We start from the raw sequence: 10912 nt of genomic DNA, 5'->3' as shown, positions 1-10912 counted from the left end.
TTTTCAAAAAAGTCCATGCATAACAAGAGAGAGGTTGTGCTGCACTACACGGGACAAAGGTATGTCTAGGCGGGCATGTGGACATGGTCATGCATGTGTAAGGATTTCTGCCTTGCATATCCTTAGAATTATTTATGTCTTCTAAACAACAATTGTACAATATACCTCATCAAGATACAAAATACTTCTGATGATTCATAGTCCACCTAAGAGGAAACAACTTGCTCTCCACAAATACAGAAAACCCACAGAATCTCTGCTCACTATTTGCACAATGCAACTCTCCTTGTATTATACAAATGTGGATCATGCAAAGGACCTGTATTATATCTGCTGAATCCCGAGCTTGTAGACAATTACATCCATTATCAAACCCTGCTACATTTCATTAACTGTTGTAGAGAAAAATCAAAACTATTCAGGCACCCCTGCATACAAATTAACAGATATACAGTAGCTTTCCCAAAGATAATTCCTCATCTACAGGGGAGCAACATTTGGAATTGTCCCGCTCGTTAGGCCAATTCCATCAATGTCCGAACAATGCAACTCTCCTTGTATTATACAAATGTGGATCATGCAAAGGATCTGTAATATATCTGCTGAATCCCGAACTTATAGACAATTATATCCATTGTCAAACCCTACACGTCATTAACTGTTGTTGAGAAAAAACAAAACTTTTCAGGCACCCCTGCGTACAAATTAACAGATATACAGTAGCTTTGGCACAAATACAAATATATTTCCTCATCTACCGGGGAGCAACATTTGGGATTGTCCCGCTCATTAGGCCACTTCCATCAATGTCTGAAGATATGTATGGATTGTTTGAAAGAGGTATCCTCTGGCGCTTTAAATCACTAGCTTCTGTGTCTAGTGAGGTCTCAAAGGAGGTCATGGATTCAGACCAAGGTGTTGATTTCCATATGACATCCAGTTCTCTGACTACCTCAGCCATGGAAGGACGAGTATCAGTATCATCCTTACAACAGGAAATAGCCAGACGCACAAAGGGCTCGAGAGATTCCGATGGATAGGAACCCATCCGAGAATCTACAATAGACAGCATCATGCCAGCCTCATAAGCCAGATTGACCTGCATCATGCAGACACCCACACCAAGAGCTATTGATACATACACGTATGCCAGAAGACAAACAATTATTGTATTTTTTTCCAAAATCACTTGTCAGCACTAGGCTTTCATGTAAACTCACCTCCCTAACAAGATTTTTCCCATGTGAAATAGGTTGCATGCCCGTTATAAGCTCTAGCAATACAACTCCGAAGCTGTATACATCACTTTTGTCAGTGAGTTTGTGGGTTAGAAAGTATTCTGGATCAAGATAACCCTGAAAAAAAACATCATACAAGAATTTTGTTAGTTTCTCCCTCTGTTCCCACAAACGGGAAGCGCACAAGCTAGTCCCCTATTAATGCAAAAAAAGTGTCTTTTAAACAATACACTACTGACATTTCTTCAAAGATGCTCTGGGAACGAGAACTGAGTTTCCTGTTTTCGACAAGGCCTCTAGGATAAGAAGGCTTCTGGACTACTAAAAGAGAATAGTGTGAGAGATAAGAGCAAATGCATTAGGACTGCTATGAACTTTATCCTCACCGGAGTTCCCTTCACCACAGTAGAGACATGACCACCTGTATCACCTTCCAGATCAGAAATAGGAGCAAGCTTTGAGAGTCCGAAATCTGCAACCTTGGACTTCCTCTTCTCATCAAGCAAAATGTTACTAGCTTTGATATCGCGGTGATAAATGGGAGGATTAGCCTCAGTGTGCAGATACAATATGCCTTTTGCTGCACCCAAGGCTATCTGAAGACGGGTACGAAAATCAAGGGGCTGTTTTGAATTTGCTGAGCAAGATGTGATAAACCAAACAACAAAAACACCAAAATTAGATATTTATCAAATTATGCAGCACGAGTCCAAGTAAAATTCTGCTCTTTCCAGAAAAGAAGTAAAACTTTGTACCATCAGAAATACTTTGAATCACTTTAGTTCTAATAGAATATTCAAATGCCGACCAAATCCCTAAGATGGTCAGAAAATAGACAAGAACTGGTGCATATCAAAATACACAAAACAAAAAAAATCAGCACCTTATGAAGGAGAGATACTATATATGTATGTATGTATCTATCAACCCCACACACACACACACACACACACACACACTCTTTTTTTTTTTTGTGAAATCTTTGATTGATTATATTACATGAGTAGCAACCTCAAAACAAGGTGCTACAATTACATCAACTGAAAATTTCAGTATATGCCAAAAAAACCTCTTGATCTATGCAGCGGGTTTGCAAGGAATCAAAGAAAGATTGCTGCAAAGAATGCCTGAAAAAGCCAAACAGAGAGAAAGTAGGATCACCAAAGACTTTACAATTCCTATATGTCCATAAAGTCCATAGTGCCCAGTAGCGAACCCAAACGAAGAAAAATGAAACTCCAGTCTAGATGGATGAAACCCAAATAGCCAGAAGAACTTCCCAAATGGAACACATGTGAATCTTGCGTACTCCTTCATGCCTACGCTCACTCACTATCTCTCTCTCTCTCTTCCCTACTCCCTCTCAATCTCTCCCTCTCTTTCCGACCTCATTCTACTCTCCCTTCCTCCTTCCTGCCTACGCTCACTCACTCTCTCTCTCTCTCTCTCTCTCTTCCGTACTCCCTCTCAATCTCTCCCTCTCTTTCCTACCTCATTCTCTCTCTCCTACCCTTCCTCTCCCTCTTCCCCTCTCTGTCTCTCCCTTCTGCTCCTCTATTCCCCTTTCTCCAAATCTGTCCCTACCCCCTTCTCTACAGCCAAAACCCTTTTTTCTCTCCAAAAAAACAGTATAGAGAAGGATACGGATCACAAGTAAACTCACAATTAAGATGATCACGTAATGTTCCATTAGCCATGTACTCATACACCAGCATCTGTCACGTAAGGCATGGGTCAGGAAGTTAATTTTGAAAACTCCAGCAAAATATGTCCCTCCTTTGAAACTAGGTTGAATTTAAACACTAGCAAAAAAAGTAGAAATAGCAAGAATACGTACTTGTTCACCTTCATCATCACAGTAGCCAATTAAGGCAACAAGGTTACGATGATGAACACGAGATAGTAATTCTATCTCTGTGTAAAACTCCTTTGATCCTTGTAATGATCCCTCCTGGGCTCGCTTTATAGCAACCGCCATCCCATCATCCAAAATAGCCTTGTAAACCTTTCCATATCCACCTTGACCGACCTGCATTGAGCTGTCAAAATTATTTGTTGCCTTTGCCATTTCGCCATATGTGAAATCCTTCACACCTGCTACCTTGATCTTTTCATGGTGTCTTCCTGCGAGCAGGTCCAGACAAAAGGAAGTATTAGTCTTTTGAATATATATCAGTTTGCATCCAGACAAAATTTGGCAGTCAGGTCTTTAATAAGAAATGAATTGGGCCCAGAAGCAACAGTTACATTGGAGCTAAAGAAAATCCAGGAAAGAAAGGAAGTAAACTTAAAAGTGAGAACTTTAAACAAAACCTGCTAGCTTTAGTTTCACATTCTTGACACATCAAGACAACCACTACCATCAAGGTAACTCCTGAAGAAAATGAACAATACATTCCCTTCTCTATTCTTGAAGAACCTGAATAATGCTAAGAGCTCGTTTTCAGTCTGCTTGTGAATCATACCTAGCCTTGAGGGGCCAGTGTAGGGCTTCCGCCGCCTGATTACGAAGAACATAGCAATAGCTACTACCACAGCTGTGAACACAACCGCACCTATCACAATACCAGCAATTGCACCACCACTCACCCCTTTGTTTGCAGACACAGCCGCTGACACTGTGCATTGACAATATTAACATTAGTAAATGGAATGCACATTTTGGGAATACAGTGTATATTAAATGACAATACCAGCAGGGCTTTGTAAGGACGTACAATTGTAAGGATACCCTATGGTGAAGGATAGCACTTCATAAGGACCAAAAGTGTTATTATCTGGAATACTCCAGGTCGAGAAGGTATCATAAAGAAGTTGCACCTCTGATTGATTGAACTGATGTGTATCATTAGTTGGAAACAACTTGAGATTCATGCCCAATCGTGGCCCTGGTTCCCAATCATAGCTCGAAATGTTCACTTGATAATCATACAAGTTGAGCCCTGATGACAAATAGACTTGAAACATATTCTCGTAAGGAGGAAAGATGGCAAATCCTGGACTCTTAAGTCGATACCCTACTAAGAGTGGATAGGCACAGAAGCATTGACCATATTCTTCAAGTAATCCATAGACCAGCTCCTGATTATGACTTGTATCACAGGTAGTAGAACACTCCAGCTGAGGGGAGGAAGTACTTATGGAAACATTTGAATCCTCACCAGTATACTCTTCACAAAAACTTTTAGGAACATATGATTCATTGCAAAGTGGGTTCCCATATAACCTGAAAGCCATCTTTTTGGCGTCAGAAAGATTTCCCCCATTCTATATCTACTTGAAACTAAGCACAAATGATTTTATTTGAGATGTCAGAGCCCTTTACCGATATGTGATATTCGGAACTGATACTCCAAAATCAATTCCAGAGAAATTGTTGTTTTGAAAGTCCCTGCAGGTGTAAAGAAAATCGAATGAGAAGACGATTAAACATTAAAGCAACTATGAGCTTGACATGGTTTGGGGAATATCTCACAAGATCAATTGTTGGTTTGCAGCAGAAAAGGCATTATGATTAGCTAAAACATCTTTTGCCGAAATATTCCCATTTAGAGAGTTGTTTCGCAAATTCCTGCAATTGCAAGTACATCGCAAGCATCAGACTTCAATTTTTGTTGCCCACTTTTTACCACTCAATCATATACACAAGCATGTATCTTATCGAAAGCACAAAATTTGTATTCAGGAGTTCCTTAAATAACATGGCATACAAAATCTACAACATACTGCATTTATTCGGCTTTAGAGAATCCTTAAGAATAGCATTATTCCACAGGATTTGGGATCCTTAGATCCAATTACATTTAAAGCAAATGACAAGTATCAAATTCAAGACACAGGACAAACAACAGATATTCAATTGCAAAACGTTGATCTAATTTCAAGCTTGAGTTAGCTTTGCCAATGAGAAGAAATTGAAATTCAATTAAAAATTAGCCAAGACATGCAAGTACTTACAAAATTTCCAGAGTTGGCACTTCATAATAGTTTGCTGGTAGGTTTCCACCCAGGTGATTGAAAGATAGATCACTGAATCCAAGAAATAACAGTTTTGACTGAGAGATGTAATTTCAAGAACCCAGGAGTACAGTAATGCTTTCAGACCAAAATACCACACAAAAGAAAGGAAACAAAAGCCAGATGGCCCCCTTGACAGGTGCTAATGGTAACCTGTGTACTTGACATACGTTAAAGTACTCTTACATAGTTGTGAGACCAGCTGATAACTTCCCAGATGGAAGAACGCCTTTCAGATTATTGAGACTCAGATCCCTTTCATCAAAACCCACAAATGCATTTGTGTAGTTAGTTACAATCTACTGAAACTAAGGTTCCATTGGCAAGAAAATGGCCAAGAAGATTACAGCCTACACAATATAGATAAATGTGCAATAGTTCTACTGGATTGAGTACTCACAAATATCCCAAAGTAGTCAGTGCTGTAAGGTCAGGGACGCCTCCACTTAGATTACAATTCCTCAAACTCCTGTAAGCAGAAGTATGAATTAGAGCAGTCCAAACTATCATCTCTCATGTAATGGTGGTGGTGTTGGATCTTCCAATGGTGTCCAAACGCTCCTCATGCACCCCTTTTTTTGCAGCCAGTTTAATTATAAATCTCATCATCCAGCTAAACCTAACCACAAGAAGCTCTTTGAAAATATGGAGTAGGGAAGTCGAGCTAGTTCAACCCAGCTGTTGTCTTAGCCTTATAAAAAGGAATACTAATGATTTTTATTTTATAAAGATGTAGAACTTTGTGAGCTGGAGCAACTTGAGATAAACATTGATAATTATGGCTGTCCCTTAGTTGCTGGTGGGTCTCCCAAGAACATTAACAAAACAACTTACTTCATTCATTTCATCTTCAGTAGTTTCCGGGAGTAGACACCACCAGTTTCCCCCATAAGAGATGCATCTCCATGATTGGATTCTGTTTTTTTTTGTCTCGTACGCCTTTTGGCTTTCAGCAGCCAATAAAGAATCTCTCTCTCTTTGTCTCATACACTTTTTGGCTTTCAGCAGCCAAAAAAGAATCTCTCTCTCTCTCTCTCTCTCTCTCTCTCTCTCTCACAGGAGCAGGCCGCTTCACTCAACAGCAGGATCATGTTATACAAAAGCAGGCCCGCACTATTCAGGAGCAGGCTGGTCTCATCCAGGGACTCAGGCAGGATATTTCACAGCTCCGGAAGGTCATTGCCCTACATAAAGCTTCGGGTGTTGGATCTTCCAATCGTCTCCAAACGCTCCTCATGCACCCCTTTCTTTGCAGCCAGTTTAATTATAAATCTCATCATCCAGCTAAACCTAACCACAAGAAGCTCTTTGAAAATCTGGAGTAGGAAGTCAAGCTAGTTTAGCCCAGCTGTTGTCTTAGCCTTTTAAAAAGGAATACTAATTATTCTAACTTTATAAAGATGTAGAACTTTGTGAGCTGGAGCAACTTGAGATAAACATTGATAATTATGGCTGTCCCTTAGTTGCTGTTGGGTCTCCCAAGAACATAAACAAAACAACTTACTTTGTTCATTTCATCTTCAGTAGTTTCTGGGTGTAGACACCACCAGTTTCCCCCATGGGAGATGTATCACCATGATTGGATTCTGTTCTTTTTTGTCTCATACGCTTCTCTCTCTCTCTCTCTCTCTCTCTCTCTCTCTCTCAGGAGCAGGCCACTTCACTCCAGCAGGATCGTGTTATACAAAAGCAGGCCCGCACTATTCAGGAGCAGGCTGGTCTCATCCAGGGACTCAGGCAGGATATTTCACAGCTCCAGAAAGTCATTGCCCTACACTGCAGGGCAGTGTTAAGAAAGGCATTGCATGCTTAGAAATGTTCATAAAACACTCACATTTTTGTAAGATTGAACATCTTTGAGTAGTTTGATGGTATTGTCCCATTGAACTGATTATTGTCAAGTTGCCTACACCAAAACAAAAGGGAAACTTAGTATGATCCGGGGAAAGAACACAATTGTGACACTGACCGTGAAATCAAACATATTTGTAATATTAGCAAGTGACTATATTAGACATTTTCAATAACACCAACCACTCCAGACTATCAGAAACAAGATATCTGAATGAAGAAATTTGCTTACAAAATGAGTAAGGTAGAGATATTTGACAGTTCTGGTGGTAATTCCCCGCTCAGATTATTATTATCTAGTAAACTGCAATTAACAAACAATTGAAGTCTGGCATATCAGAGGTCTCTTTGAGAACCTGTGGCCTATCACCGTGACAATGCTTTTCCCAACCAGAAAAAGAACGAGAATAAACGTGCTTTCCTATAAGCAGACAGAATTTTAAAGCCTAAAAGGTTTTAGGCAAGACTTACAGATGGACTAGACTTTCAAGTCTGCCTAGCTCTTTGGGGATGGTTCCGCTCAAAGAGTTGTTATTCATGTGGCTGTGTTTGAAGTACCGTATTATGTAAAAAGTCAGCATCATAAAAGAAAGATGTAGATCAAAAAGTTTCAGAAATTTTATGAACGTTCCACCGGGAAAGAGACGCTTACAAATGCTTTGCTTTGTTCAGATATTGGAAGGTAGCGGGCACAGGGCCTGAAATGTTGTTCTGATCAATCTGTATCCGATTGAGATTGGAGAGAGAACCAAGTTCAAGTGGTAGTTGTCCACTTAGCCTATTACCGTTAACTAGCCTGAAAAGTTCAAAGGAAGCCTTGTATATTCAATCAGGATTTCAGCAAATCAATCAAATCTCAAGTTTCCTGGTATGCCTAAATGGAGAAACCCCCCATTAGCTCCACCCGCCTTCATCCCTCACTGCATTCCAAGAACGGCTTCTCTATATGGTAGAAACTATCAAAACAATTAGGAGCTTTCATGCAAATGCTGCTTTTAACAAAAGTAACAGCACCACACAGAAAAGCAATCAACAAATTTATGGGTGCATATGTCTTACAGGAGTACGAGATTTCTCAATTGTCCAATTTCAGGAGGAATCCGTCCCGTGATGTTGTTCCACATGACATCCCTTCACAATTATCGAAAAAGCAGAAGCGTTATTTGAAGTGGCCTGCTTGATTCCAAAGGTTACATACAACACATGCTTCAGATCGAATGGATGCTTCATTTCAGATTCATCGTTGTTATCTCAAGCAAAATGCTATTAATATTGAATAATAATATACTCGGGAAAAAATAAAATTACCCCTCACACAGCAAAATAGTCAAATTTGCTTAATCTTCTTTTTTACTGAGGGGGAATTTTGATTGTTTCAGCACCAAAAATGCCTTAGGATGCAAAACATCAAACGCTGAAGGAAAACAAATTTAACATTGGAACTATATACTAATAGCACAACTTACAAAATCCTGAGTTCTGTCAAATTCCCAAAATCCGGAGCCAGGGTTCCAGTCAAATTCAAATTCATCAGGCGCCTGCAAATGAATGAGAAACATCAGAATCGTACAAATTCGTCTGATGAAAAAGTTCATTGTTGGCTATCTTTCTCACCCGACTACATATACCTAGATGAATCCAGGAACATTCCCAGACTCATCCTCTAAAACACAACATAGTGCAGTTTCAATGTCACGGTAGTCACTCATAAGATTGAAAACCATAAACTCCATCACGCATAGCAGGGACTAGCTACTATGACATACGACTACAAGCCGGTTCTGCACAAAGCCAACGAAACAGAGCTCCTTTTTTTCTCAAGTTTGCCAAAGCTCAACGCAGGCAAAATTACTGTCCATACGAGTTAGACTGGTTATGCCACTCACAACTCGTGTACGTGCTGCGTGCCGTTGCAATAAACTTTCGTCCACCCACTCCCACAAGGATCATCTCCAACCCAGTCGCTCAAGCGGTTGAACACATCGCCAATGTCATTTTTTATTGATTTTAGGGCGGCAACTGTCATACATGGAGAGAAAAATTACTTTCGGTGAGCTCGGAATGTCAGTTTTGGCTTTGAATATTCCAATAAGGAAGAAGCAATCTTACGTTCAACCGGATCAGTAACGCCTGCAGCCTCGCGTAGTAAGAATGCGACAGCAAATATGAACAAACGCTGTTTCCACAAACCCATTTTCCTATCTTCAACCTCGATCATCCGAACCCTGTGAACACCTGTTGCTGGCAAACGAGCTCTTACTATTCACCAAGTGTTGACTCGTTGAAAGGAACGATTCAACCACTTCTTACAATGATTTCGAAGTATATTTCTCGGTGCAACGCACCGTCAAATGGCGGCCAGCAATAAGATTCCTCTGTTGCAGTGGCGTGTTGGAGGGAAAGAAGGTTGAGGAAGAGGGAAGGAAGCAAAATTCTAGGGTGATTATCAGGAACATCGAGCAGAACGATGAAGACGAGGCACTTTGACGAGAGCTAAGCTAACATCCGGATGGAGAAAACGAAGAAACGATGCTCGTTCTTATGCGATGTCGTTCAACGCGGCCTAAGAGATGTCGCCTATCTGCTCGCCGATCCACGCCAAAACTTGGAGCTCACGGGGAGAGTTTGTACGTTGCCTCATTCACCGATGAAATGTAGAGAATGCCCTTCATCCACTCCGACAAGTATCACCTCACGAAATAAGTATGCCCGCAAAATCTCACAAGCGTGCGTGCCCGCCCAACAAATCCGTCAAGCTTTGCAGAACACAAGGACTTTTTCCGCGACGTTGCGGTCGGTTTTGTCCAATCTCGTGCTGCATACAGGGGGCAACCCCAACGAGTGGTTTAATGACGGGGTCTGGAATCCGGGTTTTGTCAAAGCTGTGACGGAGCTCCAAAGAAAAATCGGGAGTGGGAAGGTGATAGAAGCGCGGATTCTCGGGGCCCTCGATGGGGAGCTTGCCGAAGCTCTTTTTGTACAAATCTTTGCCTCTTCTTCGGTTCGGATGATGCGATGCCTGTTTGGGATTGATGAGAATTTGCGTGTAATTTCGACGGAAGATTAATCCATCGCGGAGAAGAGCTGCTGAACAATCAAGCTATTGTTTGTGATATTCAGAGACTCTTCACTGTTGGCAAAGATGAATCCATCGCGGTGAAGCTGATGAGATGCGTGTAATCTCGAGGCAGCTGGACAAATCGGTGAGATTGGTTTAATCTCGATTCCCAACTGACTCAGTCTCCTGCGGATGGCAAGCAACAGCGCAACAGATCGCAGAAAATTCTGGTGAGGTGCAGGTGTCGTTGACTGGTTCCAATCGGAAAATGCATCGCCGATGCGCTCTTTTTTTTGGTGGCGATTGATCCATCGAAGCTTATTATACTCTGTGGATCATCGCGATCAAAATCGCAATTTTGATCCATCGAAGACCAATCGCGGCGATGCTGATGATGATCAATTTTCTGGCAGCGATGCATCATCCCAGCTTGCAATTCATCGCCATTCGCAATATATAGTATAATAAGAATTGTTCGTAGAAAACATTATTGTCAAATTCAACAATTACAAGATGAATGCTCATAAAGCATTCAAAAGGCCCGCCCCAAATGAGTAGCTTGGAAAAGAGAGTACTTCAATGTGCATGAAGGACAAGAGGGGCGGATAGAGTGGACCAATCAACAATTCACAATAAGTGGACCAATCAATTCACAATAGATGCAGATAATCAATCATAAAAAAACAAAAAACAAACAAGTGGACGAGTGTTCACAGAAAACCTGCAAACTATATTCAATGAACCTGTA

General features: G+C 40.9%; 1 protein-coding gene across 1 annotated transcript; it reads right to left on the bottom strand.

The window, feature by feature from the left end:
• Window positions 1-395: 395 nt before the first annotated feature.
• Window positions 396-10192, bottom strand: LOC147885833 (Leucine-rich repeat protein kinase family protein). The gene is made up of 20 exons (XM_087396280.1): window positions 9216-10192; window positions 8993-9125; window positions 8573-8644; window positions 8166-8237; window positions 7759-7902; window positions 7578-7649; window positions 7339-7410; window positions 7090-7161; window positions 5656-5724; window positions 5442-5510; window positions 5196-5267; window positions 4714-4809; window positions 4564-4629; window positions 3956-4464; window positions 3704-3856; window positions 3076-3362; window positions 2902-2953; window positions 1625-1875; window positions 1221-1355; window positions 396-1099 (listed from the first exon to the last, which is right to left on the bottom strand). The coding sequence occupies exons 1-20, from the start codon at window positions 9322-9324 to the stop codon at window positions 755-757; spliced, it is 2850 nt and encodes a 949-aa protein (XP_087252406.1). The 5' UTR covers window positions 9325-10192; the 3' UTR covers window positions 396-754.
• Window positions 10193-10912: the final 720 nt, after the last annotated feature.

This window comes from Dipteris shenzhenensis, chromosome 25 (assembly GCF_047967505.1).
Source record: "Dipteris shenzhenensis isolate YYH24624 ecotype China chromosome 25, Dip_SZ_1.0, whole genome shotgun sequence".
In the NCBI taxonomy this organism is placed as follows: domain Eukaryota; kingdom Viridiplantae; phylum Streptophyta; class Polypodiopsida; order Gleicheniales; family Dipteridaceae; genus Dipteris; species Dipteris shenzhenensis.
Note: the sequence above shows the minus strand (reverse complement) of the source record. Positions and strands in the feature narration are given on the sequence as shown.

Excerpts from the sequence above, each read along its gene's own strand:
- LOC147885833 (XM_087396280.1), bottom strand. The coding sequence starts at position 9,324 with ATGATCGAGGTTGAAGATAGGAAAATGGGTTTGTGGAAACAGCGTTTG. Across the intron at positions 4,810-5,195 it reads GTGCCAACTCTGGAAATTTT|GAATTTGCGAAACAACTCTC; the intron begins GTAAGTACTTGC and ends TTGCAATTGCAG. Across the intron at positions 3,857-3,955 it reads CATAGGGTATCCTTACAATT|TGTCAGCGGCTGTGTCTGCA; the intron begins GTACGTCCTTAC and ends GTCAATGCACAG.